The sequence below is a fragment of the Brassica rapa genome, chromosome A02, assembly GCF_000309985.2.
Source record: "Brassica rapa cultivar Chiifu-401-42 chromosome A02, CAAS_Brap_v3.01, whole genome shotgun sequence".
NCBI classification, from domain to species: domain Eukaryota; kingdom Viridiplantae; phylum Streptophyta; class Magnoliopsida; order Brassicales; family Brassicaceae; genus Brassica; species Brassica rapa.
Genome location: NC_024796.2, coordinates 13627779 through 13655062, shown reverse-complemented (window position 1 = coordinate 13655062; position 27284 = coordinate 13627779). Strand labels below are relative to the sequence as shown.

At 34.9% G+C, this 27284-nt stretch overlaps 5 protein-coding genes across 11 annotated transcripts; 2 read left to right on the top strand and 3 right to left on the bottom strand.

Annotated features, from left to right (window-relative positions):
* The first annotated feature begins 642 nt into the window (after nt 1-642).
* LOC103853010 (crustapain) lies at nt 643-7831 on the top strand. Of its 6 annotated transcripts, none has more exons than XR_004455659.1 (14): nt 643-1867; nt 2035-2490; nt 2573-2707; nt 2799-2864; nt 2945-3163; nt 3237-3309; nt 3387-3799; nt 3867-4181; nt 4271-4411; nt 4528-4717; nt 6067-6186; nt 6279-6364; nt 6589-6654; nt 7146-7831. XR_004455659.1 is itself a non-coding variant. In XM_018656725.2 (10 exons), exons 1-9 carry the CDS (start codon nt 1769-1771, stop codon nt 4167-4169), a joined length of 1722 nt encoding a protein of 573 aa, XP_018512241.1. In that variant the 5' UTR covers nt 658-1768; the 3' UTR covers nt 4170-4181; nt 4271-4531. The 6 variants fall into 6 exon arrangements, 4 of the variants coding, with proteins under 4 accessions (XP_018512240.1, XP_018512242.1, XP_033141765.1 ...); XR_004455658.1 differs by having other exon boundaries at nt 4491-4717; XM_018656725.2 differs by lacking the exons at nt 6067-6186; nt 6279-6364; nt 6589-6654; nt 7146-7831 and having other exon boundaries at nt 658-1867; nt 2035-2301; nt 2344-2490; nt 4271-4531.
* Nucleotides 7832-8650: 819 nt separating this feature from the next.
* On the bottom strand, nt 8651-11756 carry LOC103853009 (putative 57 kDa heat shock protein). 2 transcript variants are annotated; one of them, XM_009129913.3, is made up of 8 exons: nt 10730-11756; nt 9839-10189; nt 9722-9760; nt 9606-9635; nt 9477-9497; nt 9357-9383; nt 9239-9262; nt 8651-9143 (listed from the first exon to the last, which is right to left on the bottom strand). In XM_009129913.3, exons 1-8 carry the CDS (start codon nt 10767-10769, stop codon nt 8824-8826), a joined length of 852 nt encoding a protein of 283 aa, XP_009128161.1. In that variant the 5' UTR covers nt 10770-11756; the 3' UTR covers nt 8651-8823. The 2 variants fall into 2 exon arrangements, with proteins under 2 accessions (XP_009128161.1, XP_033141767.1); XM_033285876.1 differs by having other exon boundaries at nt 9722-10189; nt 10730-11755.
* Nucleotides 11757-14395: 2639 nt separating this feature from the next.
* LOC103853008 (NADH dehydrogenase [ubiquinone] 1 beta subcomplex subunit 2) lies at nt 14396-15762 on the bottom strand. Its single transcript, XM_009129912.3, has 4 exons — nt 15530-15762; nt 15340-15385; nt 15177-15218; nt 14396-14623 (listed from the first exon to the last, which is right to left on the bottom strand). Exons 1-3 carry the CDS (start codon nt 15622-15624, stop codon nt 15177-15179), a joined length of 183 nt encoding a protein of 60 aa, XP_009128160.1. The 5' UTR covers nt 15625-15762; the 3' UTR covers nt 14396-14623.
* On the bottom strand, nt 14401-18939 carry LOC103853007. The gene is made up of 5 exons (XM_033285879.1): nt 17440-18939; nt 15530-17292; nt 15340-15385; nt 15177-15218; nt 14401-14623 (listed from the first exon to the last, which is right to left on the bottom strand). Exons 1-2 carry the CDS (start codon nt 17553-17555, stop codon nt 17085-17087), a joined length of 324 nt encoding a protein of 107 aa, XP_033141770.1. The 5' UTR covers nt 17556-18939; the 3' UTR covers nt 14401-14623; nt 15177-15218; nt 15340-15385; nt 15530-17084.
* A 2427-nt stretch (nt 18940-21366) lies between these two features.
* LOC103853006 (dehydrin ERD14) lies at nt 21367-22368 on the top strand. The gene is made up of 2 exons (XM_009129910.3): nt 21367-21700; nt 21841-22368. The coding sequence occupies exons 1-2, from the start codon at nt 21431-21433 to the stop codon at nt 22153-22155; spliced, it is 585 nt and encodes a 194-aa protein (XP_009128158.1). The 5' UTR covers nt 21367-21430; the 3' UTR covers nt 22156-22368.
* The last annotated feature ends 4916 nt before the right edge of the window (nt 22369-27284 follow it).

Below are 27284 nucleotides of genomic sequence, written 5' to 3'. Positions count from 1 at the left end.
TCATGAATTGCACAACTACCATTGATTTGAACCTAAGTGGCTGCAAGGTATCTTAATCTATATTCTTGGGAGTTTTATTTTGATGTGTAGCTGTAATTATGGCAAATGTTTTAATTACATAGATTCCTCTCCTCTCTCGCCCGTGTGTTCTTTGTATTGGATGAAATATCTGAATTGTATGTGCACTAATCGCTGCAGAGCCTAACGGACAAAGGTAGGCAGCTGGTAGCTGAAAGTTATCAAGACTTGAGAGTCACTGAATAATATCACTAGGTAAGTAAAATTGTTGCTTAGCCCCATTGTTATTTAATGGTGGTGACACTGTTGAATACATTGTTATTTGAACATTTCTGGTATCTGGTCTTGTTGTTTATGATATCGCTAATAAGACCACTACATTTGCAGTTGAAGGAAAACTGAACGAGTTACTAGATCCTGTGGGAGGGATAAGCAGTAAGAGGGTAAGTAGTCTATGGAATTTTCCCACTTCAATTAGTTGTAGCTATGCAAGGTTAAAAACATCATCTTTTGCAGGAAGGAATTCAAAGGTGTTCAAGAATTTGACCTGCGTTTTCTTAGTAGATTTATTAGTACTATGAATATGTTTTAGTGGGGACGTAATCAAGAAACAAGAATGGTACCGTCTTATCGTCTTTTGGTTTGGTACCGACGCCTGTCTGTCGTATTAATCTTTTCTTACCTGGTAAAGATGAATTAAACATGTAGGTCAGCAAATGTTGCATAATATCATGAAACATTGTAGGGGGCTAACAGAAGAGCAAATTTGGCAGGTGGTTAGTGTTCAATATTGGTGAAAAATAAAAAAACCATCATATTAGTTTTTGACATTTATTGAATTCTTGATTGTGCTTCTCTTACCCGCAGTTCTGCAGGTAATAAAAAGGCGTGCTTCAGGGCCTATTAAAACAAACCAGTTTCTTCATAGTTAAAATCAAACAACTGGCGAGGTTAATTTTTCTTTTATATCATTGTCTGTTTGTTATAGTAGTAATGATTTAGTAGAAAATGTGCATGTTAGTTATCAGGCTTCCTGTTATAGTTTCAGAGGCAGAGTGTGTCAGGTAAGATGTGATGCATTGCAGGTTCAAGGATAGTGTTAAGGACACAAAGGAGTTTGACATGGATTACGACATTCTAGTCATAGCTGTTGGAGCCACGTTCAAGGAAGCTGAAGATGCTCTAAAGATCCGTCAAACAGTCATCAACTGTTTAGAGAGAGCGTCTCTTCTTGATATCTCTGAAGAAGATTCTACATTTCGTTGTGGTTGGTGGAGGACCCACTGCAGAACCATTTGCATCTGTCACATCATCATCAAGGGCTGCAGCAACTGAAACAGCTTCTATATCTGAACCTAAATACAGTCTTTCCATGGGAGGAGTCTACAAGATCCACATATGTACTGTTTGATCAGAAAAAAAAAAAAGTATATATTGTAATTTCTTTTGGTTATATAACACAACAAGCACAAAACCTTTGTACTATAATTTAAATGTCACAAGTGTGTGTGTAAACCGATATAAGTCATTGCAGATAGGTGTTGGAAAAAACTTAGTACAAACAAACTGATGTATATAATTTCTCCCCTGAAAAATGCAAACGACGTCGTAGGTGTAAATATTTTAGACAAACGTTTAACGACACCGTTTCGGTCTGTGAAGTTAGAGTCAAAACATTTTACGATTTGTGAAATTGGGGGGTGGGTCAGACGAAGAAGGCCGCAGCGAACGAACGAGTTTTAGTGGAGCTATGGCTGATTTCGACATAGTTGAGCTTCGGGAACGATATAAACTGGTCTGTCAGGGTTTCCCCGCCATTCCTTCTGACCTGAAACGCGAATACGAAGAGGTACAAGGTTTCGTCCAAAAATGTCTGGAGTTGAAGGAGGAACGTTTGAGTCAGTCTTTCTGTCTAATTTGATGACTGCCTCTGCCTGTGTTCATATTAATTTTTATTCCAATTAGCAATTAGCAGCTGTCTACTAAACATTTATTTTTATTTTTTTCTCCTCATAGGAGGACGAAGCTAAAGAGCTGAGGGATCTATTAAACAATGCTGCTACGATTATGGGCGGTCTAGCATATAATATTATAGAAGAGGCTACATTCAAAAGTTCTACTTTGATTGGTCTCAATGCTCAGCTCGATCTTTTCAAGACTCGTTTATCTACCTGTGAATCTACATTCCTTGAATTTGAACACTCACGAGTGCTTCTCACTGATGATCGAGTTGCTCATCTCAAAGCTCATGTGGAAGACAAGTATGCTTTGTATCGTGATTGGGTACGTTTTCTCCACTATGATAATTGCTTGTGTGTGATTCAGTACGATCAAGATGCCCCGTTAAGGGAACTAAAACGAGATATGTTGAGGCTGCAACACCCTTTTCGCCAACATCTGGATTCGCTCCATCAGAAAATCTCCAACAACTCTTCACTCATAATCCAAATTAACCAACTTGTGGATCAAATGGTGAGTTTTGTTTTTGTTACTTGGTTATGAGCACTTCTCCACCAGTCCATAATTAACTTCCTCTTCTTTTTTTTTCTTTCAGAGTAAACACATGGAAACGTGGCCGACCGAGGATTTGAGAACCAAAGTCAAAGGATATGATTACGTTTCTCAATCATTACATACAGATAAGAATCGTCTCAACGAGCTCCAAGAATCTCTTGAGAGGTTAATAACGGTATAAACAATTATTCCTCTTCTTCAAAACTCTCACTTTCTTACAACTATTACATTTATTCATTTCCATTCTTCTTCTTATTACTCAAAAGGATGTGATCGGGTTGATAGATAGATTACTGGACATTAAAAAGGAATACGATGTCAAGCTTTTCAGGGTTAGTTTTCTTATTTGAATTTTTTACATGTTTTCGTTTTTGTTTAGTTACTGCTACTGAGCTACTTACTTTCTGTGCAGATTTATACCATCAGAAAAGAAGACTTTCATGAACTAGACGCTTACCTCTTTGGTCCTAGGGCACCTAAGTCACCTCAAGCCTCGAAATTCTTTCTTGAAGTGACAAAACTTGTCCCGATCAACAAGCTTGTACTTCTCCTAGCTGCAAAACCTATCTCGGATATCACCATTGTAGAATGCCGAGATCACATCCAGTTTGCATATTTAAAAACCGCTGAGGTAATGTTTAAGTTTCTTCTAGACAATAGTTGGAAAGGAAAATCAATTTCTCTCTTATTTTCAATACTAACAGGAAGGAGACATACTGGTGACAGAAGATCAATGGGTAAAAATCATGGGACCCGTGAAAAACCAACTAGAACACGGTAAGTTTCCAATTAAGAGTTCTGAATAACTAACATCTTCTGTATCTTTACTGTTTAACATCCTCTGTATTCAATAGATATTTGCTGGGCATTTGTCACCGCGGAGCTAGTGAGCGCCGTCAGACACATCTACAAATATGACCCCACCGTTGTGGAATACTCCTGTCGAGACCTTGTCGATTTCGTAGATCATCAGAAACGTTCCCAAGAGAAGACGAAGGAGAAGTCGGGCAACAAACACTTTTGCTATGCGCACGGATTACGCCAAGGCTTTGAGTACGTCAAAGTTAATGGCATCCTAAGGGAAGAATCCCGTCCGTTTGAAGCCGACTGTAGAGAAGAAGTAGTTACACGCCATGGGTCTAACCTCGGCTACATTAAAGAGGTAGTCTCCTTGACTACTGTCAAAGAAGTTCTTCAGACGCTTCAAAACCACCCTGTTGCTGGATGCATTCCCGTCTTTGAACCAGACTACGGCTCTATTAATGATGTAAGTGTATAATTCAGTTGTGTCTTGTTCTTTTTCTTGTTCATAACAATTCATGTTAATTTGGCAGCAACTCTACTACGGCCCTACATCTCCACTCTCACGTTACGAAACCATGCATGCGATCAGCTTTGTTGGCGCTGGAGGAGTCAAGGAAGGTGAGAAGCATGTGAATGCTAGATCCAGTCACGGTGTTAACTTCGGCAAAGACGGCTATTTCAAAATTTGCTTCCAGCACGTGATAATCTGCCTCACCCGTGGACACCACATGAGGTATCTTGAAGACCCGGTTCTTCTTCCTTGCAGATTTGTATACCCAGAGCTCCTATCTCAAGAAAAGGACAAAGAGAAGAGAAGAGACGACACGATATAGATCTCTTTCTTGGTATGCCAGAGTTCTTAAATCTCTTTGAATTTTTACTTTGAAGAATCTTAGTTTCACTCAGACTTATCTTCTTTTCTTTGGACTTTCAGGAGGGTGATTTTGGCAGTGAAGCTGTAGCTATGGCTCATAAACTCTTTTAATTATTAGTATCTTTTCCTACTGTCTGTTGACCTGAACAGCGCTTAGGGTTATTATGTGTGTTGGTGGATCGTTCATTGATTTAACAAAGGGTATGTCTGGATCTGAGAAGAAGAGGATTATGTTTGCTAGATTTGTCAAAACCTTGTTCTGAGTAAACGAATCTTGTAGATAATCATATTTCTCTTGGAAAAATAAAACGTAGCAGTGTCTCACCGGTTAAGGAAGAACAAGATCAGCTGTCCAGAACAGTTGCATCAGTGAGTCACAGCAGTAACCTGTTTCTTCATCAAGCCTGAGACGGCACATTAAGGCTTGTAGAAGGACAAGGTGCACCCACGGTTGGTTCCATGAGAGAACGAGCTGTCCACACCATGAGCATGAGCGTCACAGTCAAGGTAACCACAAAACTTAGTTTGGTAGCCATTTTCTCTGAAGATTGATATGCTTGAGATTTGTTTGTGTTTGGTGAAAACCATAGAAAATATAGTTTATATAGAGACACTTGGGGCCTTGACTGTTACATGCAAATGGTAGAATGAAAAGGCTAAAGTAATTACATAGGAAACTCGTTTACTAGAGAACATAGTGTCTGGATTCAAGGGTTAACAACATTACTAGGCTTGAACTTGAGGGACAAAGGCAAGAGCATGTTCATCACCATTCTTGTGGTCAGAGTCATTGTCGTCATCAGAGTAACCTTGGAGCACGTCACCTTCTTGAGGAGTGAAACCAAGAAGAGCACCAATCATAGTAGACCAGCACTTGAGAGAGGCAACGGTTCTGCAACACCCAGGTCCAGTGTAATAAGTCTCACCGGTTAAGGAAGAACAAGATCAGCTCTCCAACAGTGTTGAAGCTGCATCAGTGAGTCCCAGCAGTAACCTGTTTCTTCTTCAACAACGTATAATACTAAATCTTTTATAATGATTCAAAGTCTCAAACTTCAGACTAGTCTCTTAAGCTTAAGCTTCAGCATCAGCTTCACCCTCTCAACTGCATCCCTCGTGTTTCTTAACCTGAATGTTCTTCTCTTCATCCATGAAAGTACAACATACACACTTTCAACCAGAAAATGCCCCTGAAAGCACAAAACACATCCAGAAAAATTCAATTATCTATATGACATTCAAGCACATAACAGAACAGACTGACTACGTTACAGACAAGAAAACAGTAAAGTAAAACCCATCATCAAGTTAAGAAAAGATGCAGAACACCAATTCATCAAACTAGAAACAAGACACAACAATAGCAAGACTATACATTACAACAATCTGAACGACACACACCAGTAGCAAGACTATAAATTACACTAAATCGGTCCTGAACACACGTATCTGATAATCATAACTAGAAAATCTTGAAAGTGTTATAGAAATAAACTATCAAAACAGAGCATCTAGCAAACAGAAATCAAACAAGCTGAAACTTTGTTCTGTGGTCCACAGAGTCTAATCTTTCTTTATTTCCTTGTTTTTTTGATTTAGAAATGTGTGCACTGTCCTGTGCTTATGATAGCTATTCTTGCTTCTGTTGTGGGAACCATCATCAGCACTTTCTCAATAATAAACCCAAAGCCAGTCTCTTGGGTGCTTCCCTCGATTATCTGGATTGGTTCTCTGCACTGCTGTTACTATTGGGTTTAGATAATGTCAAACACCTGGGAAATGCATTGGGGTATAAAGATTCTTTTCACCAGTCGGCTCAAGAGATTCTGTTCTTGAAACTTTGCTGTTGGTTGCAGGTTTGGCTGCAATGGCGGTTATGCTGGCACAAGCCTATCGTCAAACGTGCAGTAACATTTTAGCCAGATAAAACAGATGTGTTATACCATCCAGACCTTAAACCTCTATGCTCTTTCAAGGTATACAAGAAGCATAATTCTATTTTATCTGGCTAAAAATATTGAAGATCCAGCCGTTGTAAGTTCTTGACCTGATCATGAATATTTTGCAGATTCACAGACAAGGAAGGCCTACAAGAAGATATTTCTTTTGCTTGATCCAAGTTTCTTAGATCTATGTTTAATACACGTTGGAGAGGTATGATCGTTCAACTTTAAGAGGATTTTATCAGTTGTAGATGAGCTTTTGTCAGCCTCTAGATTTTTCCATATCTGTTGCCAGTTGCCTTGTAATAATTGCATTCCTTAACATATCATCTGCACTGCCTTGAAAGTCCTCTCTCCTATTCCGCTTTCCTTTTGGAAGCTATGCCTCTATGTTGCATCTTGCAATAACTGTGTAAGTTTTTTTTGGTAGTGCAGGTAACAGTTGTTGGTGCGAAGGGAAATTTAGGGCGTTTCATCAATAACTTCCGCCTTTCTGAAAAGGTGACTTGTTAAGCTTTTTTCTTCTTTTGCGATATCATGGCTCATAGTCTGATTATAAGCTCAGTGATAAAGCTCTGAATTGGAAAAATGTCTTCTTGAGCTTGTCTGCTTCTTTGTTTTCTGGTATTCCACTTCCATCTGTTTTGTTATGTGTATGTTTTCCATTTGGAAGCTATGCCACTCTGTTGCTGCTTCTTGTTTGTTTTGATAAAAGTATTCTCATTAAAGCTTGTCACACTTATGGTTCTGTGATATTGAATTTTGGTGGAGATGTCTTCTCTTTATGGAGCTGTACGGCCTTAAACACCAAAATTAGCTGATTAGTTTCTGAATTTGTGTCAATTAGATGTTTGTGAATGTGTACCTGACGATAGGCCCAACTTGTTGAATATGCTTACTAGCTAAAATGTTACTGCACGTTTGAAAACACCATAGGCGAAAAGCAATAAAAGTCTAATAATAATTATTATTTAAACCTGTTGCATTGCCAGGATCAGGAGTCGATTTATGACTACAACTATGTGAGGGTTTTTGCTGCTGCTGCTGCTGCTGCCAAAAAGTGTTATTGTGGGTCATCACATTGCCGAGGCTAGGAGATCCTTTGAACGGCGATGTAATTGTTCAAAGTTGCTCAGATGAAGAGTATTGTGCAGGCAAATCTGGAATAGCAACTGCCTTCTTCAGTGAGAGCAATGCATCACTGGCTAGGCAGCTCGCTGAGCTGATGCAAGAAGCCAATCAAGAGGTGCCTGATTGGCTCACAAGATACGCTTCACGTGCTTCATTTGGCGGTAGTAAGAAACGGTCTGGTGGCCAGACGGGAGGGAATATTGAGCTCAGCTCTCATGCTTCTCAAGTAGTTCCTCTTGGTTTTCTTGTGGACAGTCAAGCTCAAGAGCTCGTGCAGAACTCCCACAGCTCGTTTCTCCATGAGATCTATGTGGGAGACAGACCATGTATGTGCTCATAACAATATTGCAACCAGCGTGTGTGCTGTGTTTAGCATATATATATATATATATATATATATATATATTCACTGCTCTTAGTATTTATGTAAGGTATCGAAGAAAGTAGATGAAGTATATGTAGGGGAGGTGAGAATACTCCATCATAAATCTCTCAGAACCTTGAATTTGCTTTTGATCACAAGAGAGTTCTGAGTTTATTTCTTAAAGATCTTTTCTTTTACAATCTGTTTGTAACACCGAGATCGAACTTGAGAGAGAGAGAGAGAGACAGGCTCTCGTTTTTCATCATCATCAGAAGTCTACAGAGTCTCTCCACTATATCAGCCTCTTTGCTTTGATGAATGGTCCTTGAGAATGCAAGCTGCTCTGAGATCGGTCTCGGTATCAAAGATTCTTGTTCTTGAACCATTTCATTCAAACCTTTGCCATTCCTCGCCATTGTTCTCGAGATTGCCTCTGATTTGGAATAGACTTTCAGCTGCTGCTGTCTCTGTCGCACCCTTCCATCTGGCTGGCTGGTAAACAAAGTTTGACTACTTGTCATGTTGATTGAGGAGCAGTGCAGGGGATAATACTTTCAGCTGCTCTGTCTTTGGTTAGTTTAAGACTACAAGTTTGACTCTTTGTTGATACTTTATTGTACTAGAATTATATATTGCTGTGGGTGTTTAAAGCTGGAGGAGTCTGATGAAGATCTTGGCAGACACATACACAATGATGATAAAGATGTGTTTAGGAAGATGATCAGAGTGTGTGAACCAGATGCAGACACTCAAAAGGCTTGCGTTTTGTTAAGAGGAAATGATCGTAAGACAGCTGCTTCTCAAACAAGGTAGATGAGAGGTGTGATCAAGTTTGTTAATAAGAAGATGAATCTTTTGGTCGAGTGAGCCGAGCCTTTGCGTGATTGATTGTCAAGTTCGCAGCTGGTTCTAAGCTTCTTATAATATTTCTTTTACAAAACATGTTTTGGTTCATGATCTATTTCAATTGTTGTAAACTTGTAGCTCAAGGTTGAAACCAACAGAGCGTTACGGTTTAGATTACCTGAGAGACTAAATTAAAACACAACAAAAGCTTACTCATGTAAGAAGTCTAAAAGACACCACGAAATTCCCCTAAATTCAAAAGCAAAAACATAGAAAGTTTGGTTATTATACATAACTAATAACTCCATAAGATAAAGAGCTAGCAACTTTTAGATAGAATGGATGATGAGGCGGATGACACCCTCATTAGCGAATGCTTCGATCCGGCGACTGTCATAGTCTCGAGGGACGACAGCGACATTGCCTCTGTACTCACGCCCACTCGAGTCGTCCATCGCTGCAGGTGCTCGTCCGGTGACAGTGACACAACCGTTTTCCACCGTCACCGCGAATTTGTCGTTGGGCACACCGGGCATGTCAATACGGAGAAATAGGCCACCGTCTGACAACTGCTTTGACTCGTATGCACTAGTTGATCCCGTCTGCACTAATGGGTTCGGTACTATGTCGGGACCCGTGAAAGCCGGATCTGTCAAGTGTAATCATAAAATAGCAAATCAATATGCAAGTACGAGAGAAATATATTTATGCTATGTGACAATGGATAGGGATAAGTGTATATACCTAGAGGGTCAGTGCCACGGTGACCTATTAACAATTAACAAAGTTAATTATCTCCAAAGTATTTTACATTTTTAATTAACGTCAAAAATTACAAAATAAAAAATATATAATTGAATACCTTGTGGGCCATGTCCACGGAGATGAGCTGCAAAATCAAATAAAATAATGGTTTTTAAAAGGTGTAAAAAATAGGAAAAAAACGTAAAATTAATAAATCAAACTATTATTATAAACGTACCTAAAGGATGGCCACCTGCGACTGTAACAATAAATTCAATAAATATTTCATGAGTATATCAATTAAAGAGCCCTAATGACAAGATCTCTAATTTGTTATAAAGATAAGAAAAGCTATAAAATCATTTACCTTCTGGATCATATCCACGGATTAAACGAGCTGCCAAAAAAAGTTTTAATTAATAATCACAAAAATACACACAAAAATATATTTATTCAAGAACTAAAATGATTAGTCAAACATACAAAGGGATGATGACGCTCTAACGGACGTATATGCTCTGGCTGAGATAGTACCCAAAAAAAAAAGAATTACTAAACGAGATAACATAAGAAAAAAAAGGTTTATAGTTAAAAAATTACCGGAACAAGAAGACCCTACACGAAAATCGATCGTTTCCTTGGATAGGATGAGTCTTAGAACACCATCTCCCAGAACGGACTCCACGTTTGTGATTCTGCAGCAATCGCACAAGAGGCCCGTAGCAGTTCCGAACTCACGGAGAGAAGCATCATAAACCATTTCTTGTGGGGCCTCTCCGGACACAAAGACAGCTTTCTGCGATGGATCGAGTAGGATCTTAACACTATTGTTCCTGACTCCCGGAAAATCAATTCTCACGAACAATTTCGCTGTCCCGTCCAAAACCTTAAACTCAGTGAAGCCTCTTGGTCCGTTCACCTGGTAAGGGTTGTTTGTAGCATAATACATACCTGATTCACGTACAAAAAAAATATGTCACTAATATACACAATCTTAATTAAATAATTACCATTAATATACACCTACAGTCTATACATACACAATCTCACGAAAGTACCATTTCGAACAAACTCATTACTACTACACGTACGTACAATTAACTACTACAAGACCAGTATGGTTAAGCGGCTGAGTAATTTCGTGATTTGAATTAGGGTTTTAGTGCGTTTGTCTTTTTGAGATTTATCTCTCTAGGGTTTTATAGGCTTTTGAGACTTATCGGAGGGAAGCTCTAAAACAAGCAGAGAATGGAGGTTGTCAGGTAAAAATGACAACCAATCCGTCTGGCAAAACGTGTAGACTTTGCATTTTTGAGTGCCTCAAAGCATACATTTACAAAAGTCTACAATAAAGCTCTCAAAACTTAACAATTTTAGGCAAAGACCAACTAACTTTGTTACCGTCTTGATACAAAGAGACTATCAGTGTACGTAACTGAACAGATGAAATTAATAAAACTATTACGTATGTATAGAATAGACTGTGTTTACCTTCGGATTGAGGGACAGGTTCAACAAAACGGATCTCCATGCTTATGTTTCTCTAACCGAAGAGGAGAAGAGGAGAGGGAGAAGAAGAGAAAGTTGAGAGGTTTGATCAAAAAGAAATGAAAGTTGAGAGAGTTTAGCAAAAGAAAAAGAGAGAAAAGAGAGAGTTATGTCATTTATAATCTTTAGTTGAATCCGTTGAATCTAACTTTCACAGTCTCTCATAAGTCATAACAATTCAATTTATCCATGTTATCAAATGGAGTATAACTTTTTTCTCTTAAAATCGAAAAGGTGGCTAAAGACACAGAAGCCCTTACTATGAATTAAACTATTTACCACCTAATCGGGTTCTAAACCGGGTAACCCAGCCCCACCCAAGCCCAATCGGGTTATATCCTAATCTATCCGCCTCTCTTTCTCTCTCATCTTCCTTTACGAAAATCGGTTGACGAACCCTATCTTCTCTTATTTAGATCTCTGCTGTGTTTCGTTCTAGCTGTTGAATTGGTCTGCTTTGCGCTTATATTTGAATAGTCTGTGATGTTAACAAGTAGAATTTACAGATAGTAGTTTTCTTGTTTACTGGTGGAGTTTCTTGGTCGTCAATCTTTATAGGTTTAAATTCAGTGAGATATATGCTATGAGCATTACAAGTTTCATCTAGGCTGTGAAGTAATATTCTAGAATGTGTTTATATGGAGTAGAGTATGGTTCTGGTCTTCATTGTTTTGATCATAGACTTTCTACACTAAGATATGAACCAAAATAGTATAAGCCAAAAATTTGTGAACTTAAGACACAAAGGTGATAGGATCAATCTGTGTACTCCAGGGTAATTTTGACCATATCTTACGACAAAGCCGCATTCATTATCGTAGTAAAGAAATATTTGTACAGGATGTTTTTTTTTGTAAAAAAAAAAAAAAAAAAAAAAAAACTTGGATGTTCTGACATACAAGTAATGGGTTCTGTATTGCCTGCCCATGAGGTCTTTGGGACTCTGCAACTGGTACAATGATCTTTTGGTTCGTTTGACCATAGAGATCTTTGGTGGGAAAGGAATCTCTGTGGCTTCCACATTGTCTCCATGGATTGTCTTTACTTTTGACAAATATTTGAGATGCATTCGGACAGAAGTTGTATAAGTAAGAGAGGATATCTTGATTCTCATACGTTTTTGTTCATCTAATAGATGAAATTAAATAATTGTTTGTCCATCGTTCCACGAGTTTACATGAAGTACTATAAAATTTCCATGGATTTATAATTTTTTTTTCTTTTGAGCAAAGGATTCATAATTTCTTATATCAATGTTTTTTATGTTACCTTGTATTGTATTATGTGTTTGTTATTTGATATTTTGTATATGTAAAATTTTTGAATTAGATTTTATTAGATTTCACTTGAAACAAGATTGGATTTAGATAATGGGACTATTATGCATTACTTGGTGAAAGAAAAAATTGTACTATTGGATTTATTAGGTACTACTAGGGTTTTACTAACAATTAAATGATTGGTTTGTGTTCTGACATTTTATATTTATAGTTTAGTAATTTAGCTAATGAAAATTTGTGTATTTGACATGGGCATGTGATTTGCTATTTGTGTGATACTTATGTTTGGATGAATTTCACATGTGATCGGAGATGCTGAATTGTTTTTGGTAAAGTGCAAAAAGAGCGTTTTCCATCGGACATTAACGTAACATTTTGACCCTTGTTTTGGTTGGTTACGTTGTTGTATTTTATTGTGTAATTTGTTTATTTATAAGAGCAAATCCTTAAGAGAATGTACTATTTGTAAATGGAAAGAGTGAGGCTAGCATATGCCGGAATAAAAAGCATATCGCATGGCTAGATTTTAAATGAAAAAGACAAATTTCCTCATTTGTTTGTAATAGTAATAACATAAATTGCATCTATTCATGATGTTGGTGGAGTGCACGCTATCGTCGCTTCTATAGTTTTCAGTGTTGTTAGGTCTCACGAAAGTCTGGGTGGGAATCTTATTAATTATATGTATGAATGTATCCTATGATTGCTGTTCGCATTTATTTACTCTATCTGTGCAGTTTTAATTGGGTAGATCTTAAGTTTTAAAATATAATTAAAAAGTATGGTTGATGTAGCTCACAATATGATAATATATCGTGCAGGATTCACCATAGGTGTTTATGATCGGTGAATAATCAGTGTCGTCTTAATATATTGAGCGGAATATTTAACAGATTGAGTCAATATGAAACTACAGTTGTCCGTATAGCAAATTTGTATGTCACAATAGTACAGTGTTGTGAAGCCCTCACCTCTTTCCCATTCAAATCTTGGGCTTTTATTTTAACCATTTCAGCTTCCCATAGGAACTCCTCCTAAAAGAAAATAAAGAAATCAATTATCAGCTCCTTCAGAAAAGATACTTTCTTACTAACACCGATAGAGTTATCAGGGTTTGGGGTATTGGCCGTTACTAGTTATCCCATGTCTTTTCTCTGTCTCTCCTTGGTTGGCTTATCTATCACTCTCTTGTTTTGTCAGCAAACTCATATGTTCCATGATAAAGTACTCTGAAGGATATTTTGTTTTATGTCAATTTTAGGTTCGGATCTTTACTTATTTTGTGAGATCTTTTGCCATTCAAAAAAAAAAAAAAGAAACAGAGAGATTATCCAGAAGAAGATGGATAATTTTTGAGACCAGCTGGTCAACTGGATCTGGAAGGACCTCTCTACAACCTATGGGATTAGTGTGGCTTTAACATTGAAGTTAACATCGAGACCAGCTGATATGTATTTCTTTAATTTGTGGTTTCATCAAGCTAACAATGATAATAAATATATAGTTTTTTATACCAAAAAAGTATTATCTGACGAGTGCTAGAACATGTAGTACAATATTGAAAATTCGATCTAACTTTGATTTAAAAAATTTCACGTATCATTTAATATTCACCTCTTCAATTCCAAATTATTTCAGTTTCCCGACACAGTCTGGAACCGTCGCTCGTGCATGCATGCTATATACTTAAACCTTATAACTTCAAATCATATAATAAGGGGATTTCTATAAAACTATATATATATATTAAACAAGATAATATATCCATACAAATCCACAACGTTAGGTAACCCACGAGTGTCTTACGTTACGTATATAGAAACTTGAATAATATAAATCATTATTTTGACAATACATCCAAAATGAGCTGTTCCCCGGATGTCCCACGTCCGTACATAAAGACCCTTCGTGTACTTTCCTTTAGATCCCTCTTCTCCACTTTATATAACATCTTTCACACACAAATTCAATAATACATATCACTAATCTTCGCTTAAACTTCTCAAAACGCTCTAAAGCAATCTCATCAGATTAGCCTCGAGGGCTTGAGGGAGCTACACGACTGCAAACTATGTCCTCGACCACTGTCGAAAAACAAGAGAATCTCTGTCTCAACAAGGCAAGTAATATTCTTACCACCTAGAGATTTGTATTTGATGTCAAGTAAACGGACATGTTTAGTTAACATTAGTACATTTTTACGAGTTTACTAAACGGACATGATGTCAAGTAAGCTTGTAACATTATATTCAACTATTACCAGTTTACTAAACCATTAGACATGAACTATATGATTACTTTCTTTGTAACTCGTACGTACTTGGCAGTCTAACATGAATCTCGCGACCGGTTTTATTTCAAATTCATTTGTAGACAGCAAAACAACATCAATGAAGTGCAATCCAAGTAGCAACTTAGAACATAAGCAGCATGTCTTAGAAACTTGTGTACAAAAACAATTCACGTCTTCTTTCACAATTCTCTTTATTTCGACATACGAAGCTGAAAAAAGCAAAATATTCATTTTTCGCCATGATCTTCAAAGGCTCAACGAGACCTAGCAGCAAAACCCAGAATAAAGATTAGAGTCAAATGTAATTTGAGCAAAGGTTATCCAAAGCTATAGCTAGGTTTTGGAAGGTGAGAACTCAAGAATAATATAGTTCAACCATTTGTTTGGATAAATACAAACTAACCATGTGTCTCAACATAGAGAAACAACAAAATATGTGAGACTGAACTATTAACCATCTTCCAAGGGAAAAGGCAATGTCAATTGTCATTTCAGTTAACTTGTAAGAGGGCTAATGATATACTAAAGAAAATGTAATTCAAGAGCATCCTTTAGGAAAAGTTAAAGATCCTCTTAAACATTTCACCATTTGTATGAACAAAATCTGGATCAAAGCAACCAACTTTCTTCAAAACTAACTACAAAACCATTTTAAAAAAAAAAAAAAAAAAATGACAAGCTAGAATTACTAAATCAACATGATGCATAGACATTAACGAACTGCGAGTAGCAAACTAGTAATGCACCACGATCGTTTGTTTTAACAAAAAGAAGATGCTTTTCAATCTCTAACATAAGTGAGAATACAGACAATTACCTATTGATGATCACCATGACCATCCCACGGGTGCCTCCATCCCTATGAGTTGTCAAATATCAAAATCGCATTAAGCCCATCATAGGAAAGAGTAGAGATAAAACAACTAAACTTAAGAAAGCTCCAAACATTACAAATAGCAGCAAGGCAAAGAGAGTGTTACCATGACTACAGGACCATCTTGCTTTGCTCTGTACAGAATCCAAAACCTGGTCATTGAATTTTTCATGTCAATATTGATTACAGTTTTTTTTTTTTTTTTAATTCAGATATCAACATCTATCCGATTGCCTCTGATCGAGATTCAAAAGAGAAACGAAGATTGAAGTCGAGTAGGGGAGAGAAAATGGTACCACATTACACCGCACAAGCCCTTTCCGGCGACGGTGTGCCACGTCTTGGGAGTTTGTACGGTGACCCCCTTGTATGTTATACCTCCTCCACCCATTCGCAAGGCAGTTTCAGTCTCCGATTTGACAAAATCCAAGGTACCTGAGATTCAGTTCAATGGCGGCTCGTTGACTTTTGTCTTTTGACAAGGCCTCTACTTAAAAGGCGTCGGCCCAATTAAAAGCCCATTAAAAGAAGAGATTGAAGCTCGCGTGGATGTACAACCTCTGATTCCTTCTCCCTATCTGAAGACGTTCCTTGTCTTTATTTTCTAATCATGTTTTCGGTTTCATAAGTTAAATCATGTTTAAACTGCAATGCAATTTTCTTGGTTGCTTTTGTTAACTATCTTTTTCCAATGGTACATTGACCAAGACATGTCTCCATCAGGGATCGTCATGTAGACCAAGTCTCATTGTTTGGTACTTTGATTGAACCAAATCTAGCAAAGCTAGTGTATTGATATTAGGCCTGTTCTTTTTGGAGAAGCCACGACCGCGTCAGCGTTTCAAAAATATAAAGTAAATAACTATCATCGTTGTTGCTGGGTTTGTAAAAACAACCGCTATTAGCAAGGCCTAAATAAAGACCGGAAGCCCATTACCTAAGCTTATTGTATCTAGGTTTTCTAGCATATTGAGTTGATATAAATATCTGTGTAAGGTCACTTTGCAATGTAACCAAGGCTGCGTTTCTAGCAGCCAAACTCTCATCTTTATGAATATCAGTTTTATAAACATTTAACTCTTGCAGACAATCTCAGCTTCCTTCTTCTCTTTACTTTCTTGTTCAATAAAGCTTTAATAAGCTATCTCCATTTCTGTTTAAATAAAGCTCTTTGAGCATTTTGTACATTTGTTCTCAACCGCATCCTCCATTTTTTCCAGTCGCTGCGTCAACTTCAACCCAGCAAATACGACGCTCGAAATTTCAGCGGCAACAGCGATTCCGTTTTCATGTCTCCGATTGTCCGTTGCGGCTGTTTTTAATCAGAACATCAAAAAATTTCCTCCTGCTCTAGCTTTATTTTCTGCCGCTGTCGCTAGTCGTGGCGTTTTACTAGCGGCGTTTATAAAACGAACATGCCTATTGACTAACACTCTGTCTAGTCACAAGATATGAACCACACTTGTAAAAAAATACTCTGTTTATTTTCATGAGTGTGTTCTCTTTTCCTATCCACATGAAATCTTGCAAACCATTCCTTTTGAACTTTCAACAGACAACAAAGCAAAGTAACTACACAAAGGATATATTGTGTTAAAAAACGACCTAATCAATGAACAAAACAAAAAAAAAAAAAAAGAAGCAATCTTTTCAACTCTGATTTGTCTAAGCAAAGCTCTGAGATTCCACCCATCCATCAGGTCAGGTTTACTCTTCAAAGGACAAGAAGCATTGCGTACCACCAGAGACAATTGTGAGATTAAAACTTGACCTTCATCGATGCACTTATGTGGTAGAGTTGAGTTTGGTTGTGTAAGAATCTATTTGCTGATCCTCAGCTTTGGCCCATTACTACATAGAGAGAGGAAGAAGCATCCTCCGCTTCTTCTTCCTAGCTATTCTCACTTGCTTTGTGATTTTCATACAAACGAACAATAGTAAGCAGACACAAAGCAAGATGAACGCGAGTTCCAACCGCTTGAAGTACAATGAGACAGCTGAAAACACCAGGAACGCTAAGATCACCAGTTCCCAAATAACAAAGACTACCACATCCACCCTGGGTGATCAAATAAGCATATTAAGTAGCAGTAAGTACCACAGTTAAAAAAAAATTAAAAAAAACAATAGAATCAAGATTACCAATTGAATTATACATAACACCATGGTCCAAATTATCAATGGAAGACGAACACAACTCTCTAACCTGGAAGAAGAAGAGAAATTGGAGGAGGAAGAGAAGATAGAGACGGAGGCCCAATCATGCTTTGATTTAATCTGATATTCTCTTAGCTGTTCCGCTAGTTTCGATCTCGTTATCATCGCCTTCTCCACCACCACAAGCTCAAGTACCGTCGGAGAAAACAAGAGATTCAGTGGAACTCTGCGAGATGCAAATACTATTTCGTCTTCACAGCGACGAAGCGATGTTCGATTCGTGGTGTCTCGGCGATCGTTGGCTTGGACTCTTCTCTGTCGGGTCGGGTTAAAGATCCGAATCTAACTTATAGGCCCATGTGATGTATACTGGGCCGTCAACTTGTTAGCCCTTTGCAAAGTAGACTGATCATTGCTAAAAAGTCATATGGATAAATTTAAATACCTTAATCTGTAAAAATGGTGTCTAAAGTGCTTTATAGCATTCATCTCTATACAGTATTTGCCTATATAATATTATTCAGAGCCAAACCTATTTCATTCCACTTCTATTTTTTTCTAAATTAAAATTTTTTATTTCTTCTTCTATTTGTAAAGGAAAAAAAATTATATTCCTCAGTTTTTAATTCTAGATTTAGAAATTGTTATTTAAAGTAATATATTTGATACATTGGAGATAGTCTAAATCACTATTTTCAGTGGATTATATTGATTTAAAAAATAATATCAACTTGAAAAATATATTCACCAAATGTATTTTTCAGTCGATTTAATGATTTAAAAAATAATATCAACTTAGAGAAAATATTCACCAAATGCACTGATCGATTCTCGTGTCCCACCCAATAAAGCGAGTGGTAAATATAGTTGAATATTCACTATTTTACTACAATGAGGCAAATATCACGTCGACGGTAACGTAGAGGAGCCGTGAAAAGCAAAATATAGACAGATAGCTAGAACAAACGAATGAAGCAACGAATCAATTAATGACCAACTTAAAATTAGAAAATATAATAATTTAGCAAAAAAAAAAGAAAAATTTATGTAAAGATCATATGGTTTTTTTTACCATACAAACTCATATTGACTATTAACTCATATTGATTATGCAAACCAAATTAGTAATTCTGCATCCATGTGAAAGATGAAATACAGTTATTTTTTTGATACTACATGCTAAATTATCCGCCCTTAAATTCTCTGTTCAAGGTATATGAATAATCTTTGAGTGAGGAATTTTTCTTTCAAATTTTTGATATCTTTGAGATAACTTTTTAACACTGGTCATTTCTCTGGTTCTGAACTATGTTCACCAAATGACAATAATCTGTTGCAAACGTAACCTGAAACTTACGCAACTTCTTCATACACTCCATTGTCCATATTAACGCATTCACTTCCGAATGAAAAGGTGAGAGACTTGTCCTAACGTTTCTTACCCCCCATCAGTCCATCAAAACCCTCCAAAGTGCTATACCAACATTGTCATCAATAAGGTTCTTTTTCTTTCCACGAACCATCTGTAAAGCATCATCGTCATGGAATTGATAGTAAAGTCTGAACTTCTACTTGTTGTGCTGCCCGATGTGTATAAACTTTAAAGATCGTATAGTTTTTATGTATTAATTTTCATAAATTTAAAAGTTTCATACTTCTTCTGTTTCATAGTAAGTGTCATTCTAACATTTTTTTTTCTTGTTACACAAAAACTGTCACTTTACAATTTCGATACAAATAATACTTACTTTCAGCTGAAAATTAATTACAAACTGCATTAATTTTATAAATAATTTTATTTATCTAAAATACTATTGGTCAGAGAGGTGTAATTAATAACAACTTACATATATTTGAGCAACTTTCTTAATATGTATGAAAAATATTATTGAAACACTTATTCAGAAGCGGGAAAATATTTGGTTACATCCAAAACTGACCGTCGTTACATTACAAATATTTTAAATTGTTCACCAATTCCTCTTATGTAGATATATTACAAGATAATAAGTACTCACAATGTATTTAGGGCTGGATATTTTATCCAGTTAAATTTGATTTGATTCATTATTTGCCTCGATTCGATCCAAAAAATCTGAATATCCGTAAGTATTCGAAGCAAAGTAAATACTAAAATTAATATCCATTAAAAACGAAGCACACAAATATTAAAAAATTTAGAGACAGATATCTGATCCACACAGACTTTTATACAAATTGATGTATATCTACAATTAAATATAAAGTTTTAAATGTATAATATTATATAATTATTATTTCACATATAATTTTTTAAATTTTGTTTTAAAAGTTACTTATAAAAATATTAAATTAAAAATATATATATAAAATCTTTATACAAAACTACAACTTTTCTAAAAAAAATTGTTTTATAAGAAAAATTATTAATTTTAAAAATTTATAAAACATATAGTTCATTAATTTTTTACTTTACGTAAAAAGAAATTTCTAAAAAATAAATGGGTATTATTTTTTCTAGATTTACTTGTATTGAACAAAGTGGATGAAATATCCGTAAATATCCGTGAATATTCGAAAATATCAAAAAAATCCAGATATTCGGAATACCGAATATCCATATTTTTACGAAGCAAAGCAAATCAAAAAATTAGATATTCGTGAAGTACGAAACAAATCACAAATACTGAAAAGTACGCTACTATTATATGCGTGCCAAGGCCTATATGTATTAGTATTACCACGATGTCGGGTACAAGTTGTCGGTTCGCTATCACCGAGAACATAATTCACAGAATATGAAACAGGAAAAAACCACCAAACTGAAAAATACTTGTTTGGTTTGATGCATGTGTTGCTATGTCACGGTTCGTGTTGCGTCTCGATTCAAATTTGAGACGAGAGACTACGAATGATAATAGTACACGATTCGCTGCTATGTAAAGAGACGACGATGATTCCCAGCACCATCTGTCCATTTTAATATTCTAATCATTTCCTCTCTCAAATATGTCGAAGATGGCATCCCACACATTAACATATATATCTCATTATATCTAGCAGTTCAAGTTATCGTATTCTCGCTCATATGTATCCTCCTGTTTTTTTTTTAATCATCGCATTTATGTTTACCTTTAGAAAATTATCTGAACATATCCGGTTACGTTGAAATGTATTAACACAATTTCAAAGATCATGCCACCACCCCTAGACTATTAACTTTCACGGGATAAGTATTAAGAACTAGGAACCACGATATTTTTGTTTTCATTGTAACGTTAATATATAGAGTGACGTTATTAAGCTTCTTCCAGCGTGGCACTAGTCAATAAGTCAATGGACCGACACCACCGACATTACATCTTTTAGCCAATCAGAACACGCTTTTGGGTCCTACACTAGGACAAACTCCAAGATTTATAGACACGTGTTGACTTCTAATTGCTTATTATCACTTTTCTCTCTGTCTCATTTTTATGTCGTCTTTCTATTTTTCTGAACGTTTGTCCACCGTCCAATTTTCACTAATAGTCGACACGTGTCTTCTCATCTATGGTGAGTTAAATAGTTAGTACTAACTCTCTTCTTTCTTTAACTATTTATGGGATTTACAATTGCATCCATATATATGATATTTTATAAAGAAAACCCCAAACCACTAAGTTCTCAATTTTTTTTTTGATTTGGCAACTCTATCTAGTTACTAGTCTCATCCAATATTTTCTTGATCATTGCAAAATTATCTAAGATAGATTAGTCTCTGATCACGTAAACAAATTGTTTATCATTAATAATTCCTCAAGGGAATGTTAGTTACGTGGTGGAGAAGATAAGAAGCTATAAAAAAGGAAAATAAATAAGTAGGGCCATTTTGTAATATATCTAAAATATGCAAATATTTTAATAAAATTTTAAAATAATCATAGAGCGTGAAATCCGCGTTGGATTGGACCCCTCCATAGTCCTCACAGTATAAAACGAACGTCCTCTCATTCATCTTAAAGTATACTTTGATCATTTTCATATTCTCATCAAACCTAACAAACCTTTTCTTGATAACTATGGCAGAGGAAACCAAGAACGTAGTTCATGAGCAGGAGGTGCCAAAGGTAACGACCGAGGAATCATCAGCGGAGGTCACGGATCGAGGACTGTTTGATTTCTTGGGGAAGAAGAAGGAGGAAACAAAACCTGAGGAGACCATCGACTCTCAGTTTGAACATAAAGTTCATATCTCAGAGCCAGTGGTGCCTGAGGTTAAACACGAGGAAGAAGAGAAAAAGCATAGTCTCCTCGAGAAGCTTCACCGAAGCGACAGCTCTTCTAGCTCCGTAAGTTTATATATGATCATCAAAAAATATAGTGGAAGATTCGGACATAATCTATGTGTATAAGTGTATTGTGTTAGATCTTGTCTGTTGAATGATGGTAACTGTAACCTAGTCTAACTATATGGATACGTATTGGACAGTCAAGCGAGGAAGAAGGGGAAGATGGTGAGAAGAGGAAGAAGAAGAAGGACAAGAAGAAGACTGCTACTACTGCTGAAGGAGAGGTGAAAACAGAGGAGGAGAAGAAAGGGTTTATGGATAAGCTGAAGGAGAAGCTTCCAGGACATGGAAAGAAGCCTGAAGATGCTTCACCCGCCGCACCGGTTGTTGCTCCTCCGGTGGAGGAAGCGCATCCGGCGGAGAAGAAGGGGATTCTGGAGAAGATCAAGGAGAAGCTTCCAGGGTACCATCCCAAGACCGTGGATGAGGTGAAGAAGGAAAAGGAGACTGATTAAGAAGAAGAAGAAAAAGATGATCATTAAGTATGAAATGATGATGATGCGTTTTTGTGATAATGCTTTTGTTATGCATTAAGTTTGTTGGCTTTTATGTTTTTGATTTTACAGTTTCCTTTTCTCTCCTCTTTGTTATGTTTTGTATATGCTTTCAAGGTGTTTTAATGGTTATGAATGTTTTCATTTTGAAAAAACAAAGTTTTCATTTCTTTTTTTGCTGTGTCCCATTGTTTTAGCCAGAGAACATGAGAGTTTCATTAGCTGTTTAGGGTAATGATCTAATTCCCCTGTTTGTATATAATGATCTAATTCCCCTGTTTGTATTCTTCAACTATTGTTTCTACCCGTCGGTACACATGGGCCATGGCCCCAGCTTGACTAGCTAGCGAGTTTCCTGTAATGAATGATAATATACTTAAAAGTTCATATTTTTGAAATTAAATGCGTCGGTATAGAAGAAACATTATTCGTTACTATCATGACTCCTAGTGATTGATTTCGCATTGTGGTCGACATGTGTAGTTGCTCAAACCAATGAATTAAGACATTTTATAGATGACCTTAGATATAGTAATCTGCTCGCTTGTAATAAGAACAAATGAGATCACATCAGTTGACCACATCCTTAGTAAATGTCCAATAGGAGTATGAGTATTATTTCCCTGTGTATAATTCTAGAGAGGAAAATAATCGCTGGTTAACCTCATGAGTAGTAGTGGTTCTAATACATCTCAAGTTTTGTCAATTGAGTTTTGATAATGGGTCAAACCCCAATAGGCCTATTGATGGCAGAAGACAGAAACCCATAAACATTTATTAATGGTAATATATTTTTCTTAGATTACCAAGGAAATTTTCCTATATTTACAATTATATTATTTTGAAAGTTTAACAACAGTTATATATATCATTCATTTTAAAATATGAATCCAAGTAGAAATTACTCTATTTCCAAGCCAAAATTTAATTTTGTATATAAAATTGCACATGTCGTATTTTGTTTAAAAGCTAGTATGATATAATTTCATATAGGCATATAAAATTTGTTTAGATGCAAATGTTAAGATTTATACCAATTTTCTGAATTTACATTAATGTGGAAGACCACTTATTACATAAAAGAGGAGACATAATCGAAAAGTATTCGTGATAGAAGAATCATTTTCAAAAACTTACATTCAAAACTTAAATATGTGTACTCATTCTTCCATATATTCACTGAGACCGAAATCCAAAACCCATTGTATTGTACGATTCCGTTTCTGGTTCCAAACTTCCAACCACTGTACTACTCTGGAATCGAATGTTGTCCAGACATGACATGGAACATCTAATCCACTTTCCTTCTTAATATTGTGATCTTTTTAAAGAGTTCTCAGTTTTCTGGTCGATTGAATTGTCGTCATTTAATTTATACATGCCAATCAAGATCAACTATATAAGATCAACTATATGGGCATCTCCAACCTTACTCTACTTTCTATTCCAAACATCATTTTGAAGTAAAATCTTTTCCAACCCCACTCTATTTTCAACTCCAAAATGGAGTAATGGCCAGGGTTACTCCATTTAAGTAGTAATCTTAGTCATTACTCCATTTTGGTGTTGAACTTTTTTATTTGTGAATTGATCCTTTAAATCTTTTATGTTTTTATTTCTTACTTAAATAATATTTTAAAATGATACAATAACATAAATAAACAAGATATTCCATTATTTAATAATTTTACATAAAAATATATACTATAATCAAAAAATAATAATATAAAATAAAGATAACATAAAATGATCTATAGTTGCGTTTCGCTATTGTGAAAGAACATATTCGGTTTTGGAAAAAAATGTGTTACATGACATCAAGACTACATGTATAATTTTACATAACATGATAATTAAGGATGAGCGTGAATTTGATGCACCAACTGAACTTGGAAGAGAAGCTATACCTCCGTATATCAAAATTACATAAGATGAAAATGTCTGATTTCAAAATTTTCTTGTTTGATTTAAGAATATCAAAGATAAAGAAGCTTATGTTTCATTACGAAATGTATTAGTTGATCATTGTGAGAAAAATATTCTAATGCCACTATTAAACCAACTTATATATTGTCTTTTATTTTTTTTTATGATTTTTTGTACTTTTTAATAATAACTGTTTAATTTAAATAAATTTTTTAAGAAATTTTTGTAAACATAAAATAGTTGGGGTTAACTAGTATTTTTTTATAAATATAAAGTATTATTAATAATTATTAATAAAATATATTATTTTTGGAACAGAAAATGGAATAATACATTGAAGTAAAACCTTACTATATTTTGGTATTACACTCAGTACTGGTTGCACTATTTTAGAGTAAAATATGGAGTATTGCTCTTGGTAAAAAAAAAAAAGAAGAAGATCAACTATATTCTAGAGCTATTTATTACCATTATATGGAGAGTCACGGCTCTTTCAAATTGCGCTAACGCGTCGCTTGTTCACCCAATGATAATTTTCTTGTAGTAAATATTAATTTGGCAATAAACATGTTCTCTTTTCTTGCTCGCTTTACATTCATTTTTGGAGAGTTAATTTAACATAGAGTTTTCCTTAGGTTCACTTTTTAAGATACCTCTAAATTCAACATAATAGCCAATTATGTGACAAAAAAAAGCATAATAACCAATAAAAATTATCAATATATTCTTTTTTTTTAAAAATCACAATTTCTACTCATGTATGATTTTTTATAAAATAGACTCTCTTTAGAAAGTCGTTAATTTTAAAACATGAGTCACATTTATTTACACTCATTAACGTCAAACATATTATGCTAGACTAGTAAACTCATTTCCATAAACCACCGAATTATAATTAAATAATTGATTAAGGGCTTGACTGGTTTCACCGCTACCACTTGCAAACGCAGCTTTTGCGGTTGCTAGCAGCTGAAAGCGTTTTGAAACAATCATACAAATCACTACAAATCGCTTCAAACCGCTCTGAACCTCTTAAAATCAAAAGCTGGTTCCAGGTAGCGTTAGCGGTTGCGGACGGTTGCGGAAGGATAATTTTTTTTTCTTTTATTCAAAAACCATATAAATACAAAAATAAAAATATTCAATAAAATTTTTTAAATGGAACTATAAAAATACTAAAATATATCTATTATATTTTATTAATATTATAGAATTTTAAAATAAAAATATTTTCTATCATTTTAAAATTTTAAAACTATAACTTTCTAAATGTAATTTTCATATTTATTATAGTATTATGATTTTTGATATTTTTATAATTATATAAAATATAAATATTGTTAATTTATTATTTAACTGCTGCTGTATTTGGTAGTTAACTAGTCATAAGTGTTCCGCAAACGCACCAATTTCTAACCGCAGAATCAGTCGTACAAATCTCTTAAAACCGCTAGAAACCGCAACCACCTGCATCCGCAAATTTCCGCAACCGCAACCGCTGCGTTTGAACCAGGCAGGCCCTAACTCTTTATAAAAATCTTACAAAGCGGTTCACTCAAACGTTGGATACGATTCACCTCATTCTTTTGGGGTAAACAATTAAACATATTATGTCAAACCATTAATTAAAATCTGACAAAACCGGTTTACCACATTCTTATGTAATAGTATCAAACCAGTTTATATACTTTCTTATTAATACTTGCATAAACAGATTATATCAAAAACTAATATGTACATCTGTACATATGATACAATAGATACTCAGTATCATTTACGATATGGACATATGGTTACTTTTTCTTATACACACACAACACACGACGACGATGGCAAATATTTTTCCCTGTTTATATCAGTGTTTTGAAACCCGACCCGGACCCGCGGTTGAACCGATAAATCCGGTGACCCAGAAAAAATCCGGTTTGGGTTTTATGAAAAACCCAATATTTAAAAACTCGCAAAAAACCGTAAAAACCCGCAAAAACCCATTAAACCCCGGAATCCGATACCGGTTGAACCGCCGGTTGAACCAATAAATAAGTTTTACTCTTTTTTTTAGTTTTTAGATTATGTTTTATATTCTAAGTTTTCAATTAAAAAGTTAGATGCTGACAAAAAAAATTAGGTTTTTCCTTTTCAGTTTTATATTTGTAATTTTTAGATTTTGATGATGATTTTTTACTATGCCACCTAAAAAAATGAAGTGGACGATGTTAAAAAAACCAAAATTAGTTGATGTGATTTGGTGTTAGTTTATTTCTGTTATTGACAATTTATTACAATGATCTTTTATTTTTAGTTTATTTTGAATTTGAAGTTAATTTATTATTCAAATTAGATATTTAAATATTTGTGAATTTTATATCTTGATTTTTTTAGATGTCATAACTCTTACTTTGTTACAGAAAATTTTAAATAGTCTAAACTACTTTTTTTTTTTATATTTTGCATGTCAAATGAAAATAAAAATATAAAAACTAAATTTAAGTATTTCTTAAATACTTTTTAAACATAAAGTATATAGATATCCAAACTATTATTTTATGTTTTAAAAAACATTTAGAAAATATTAAACTTTAGTTTTTATATATTTATTTTCATAGCTAATATATTATTATATAATAAAATTAATTCATTTATTAATCCGCGGTTCATCCGCGGTCGACCCAGTGATCCAGCGACCCGATAAGTCGTCCGGTTTAGTGTCCGGATCGGGTTTAAAAACATTGGTTTATATTATGATTATTACTTCTACTTATACTCATCATTTCCCTGTATATATATTATTGATTATTTTAGATTCTCAGGAAACTTAATTACCTGATTATATATATGTACACATTGTATACATGTCATGTTCAAAATGAAAATCTGATATAAAATCAAAACAAACCAATTAGATGAATAAACCAAATAAGTTAAATATAACATATTTCGGTCACTATATATATTCAGATATTATAAAAATAGAACAATATATATACAATATCACATTTGCTAACATGCCATAAAATGTAATATATTAACCACGCAAAAAATATATAATCAAACTAATCATGCAAATCAAGTTAACTTACCAAAAAAAAATTAACGTTGTTAATGCCGCGAAAAAAATCTAAACCCTAAATTCTAAATATTAAACCATAAGCTTTGGATAAAAC

What these genes read in the sequence shown, in the direction of transcription:
- LOC103853010 (XM_018656724.2), top strand. Translation starts at nt 1,769, where the DNA reads ATGGCTGATTTCGACATAGTTGAGCTTCGGGAACGATATAAACTGGTC. An exon ending in CATATTTAAAAACCGCTGAG is followed by an intron (nt 3,164 to 3,236) that starts GTAATGTTTAAG and finishes CAATACTAACAG; the next exon opens with GAAGGAGACATACTGGTGAC. An exon ending in GAAAAACCAACTAGAACACG is followed by an intron (nt 3,310 to 3,386) that starts GTAAGTTTCCAA and finishes TGTATTCAATAG; the next exon opens with ATATTTGCTGGGCATTTGTC.
- LOC103853009 (XM_033285876.1), bottom strand. Translation starts at nt 10,769, where the DNA reads ATGGAGATCCGTTTTGTTGAACCTGTCCCTCAATCCGAAG. An exon ending in CCGTGGATATGATCCAGAAG is followed by an intron (nt 9,498 to 9,605) that starts GTAAATGATTTT and finishes TTATTGTTACAG; the next exon opens with TCGCAGGTGGCCATCCTTTA. An exon ending in CCGTGGCACTGACCCTCTAG is followed by an intron (nt 9,144 to 9,238) that starts GTATATACACTT and finishes TACACTTGACAG; the next exon opens with ATCCGGCTTTCACGGGTCCC.
- LOC103853008 (XM_009129912.3), bottom strand. Translation starts at nt 15,624, where the DNA reads ATGGGTGGAGGAGGTATAACATACAAGGGGGTCACCGTACAAACTCCC. An exon ending in GGCTTGTGCGGTGTAATGTG is followed by an intron (nt 15,386 to 15,529) that starts GTACCATTTTCT and finishes TTCAATGACCAG; the next exon opens with GTTTTGGATTCTGTACAGAG. An exon ending in AAGATGGTCCTGTAGTCATG is followed by an intron (nt 15,219 to 15,339) that starts GTAACACTCTCT and finishes GACAACTCATAG; the next exon opens with GGATGGAGGCACCCGTGGGA.
- LOC103853007 (XM_033285879.1), bottom strand. Translation starts at nt 17,555, where the DNA reads ATGATAACGAGATCGAAACTAGCGGAACAGCTAAGAGAATATCAGATT. An exon ending in AATTTCTCTTCTTCTTCCAG is followed by an intron (nt 17,293 to 17,439) that starts GTTAGAGAGTTG and finishes TTGATCACCCAG; the next exon opens with GGTGGATGTGGTAGTCTTTG.
- LOC103853006 (XM_009129910.3), top strand. Translation starts at nt 21,431, where the DNA reads ATGGCAGAGGAAACCAAGAACGTAGTTCATGAGCAGGAGGTGCCAAAG. An exon ending in GCGACAGCTCTTCTAGCTCC is followed by an intron (nt 21,701 to 21,840) that starts GTAAGTTTATAT and finishes CGTATTGGACAG; the next exon opens with TCAAGCGAGGAAGAAGGGGA.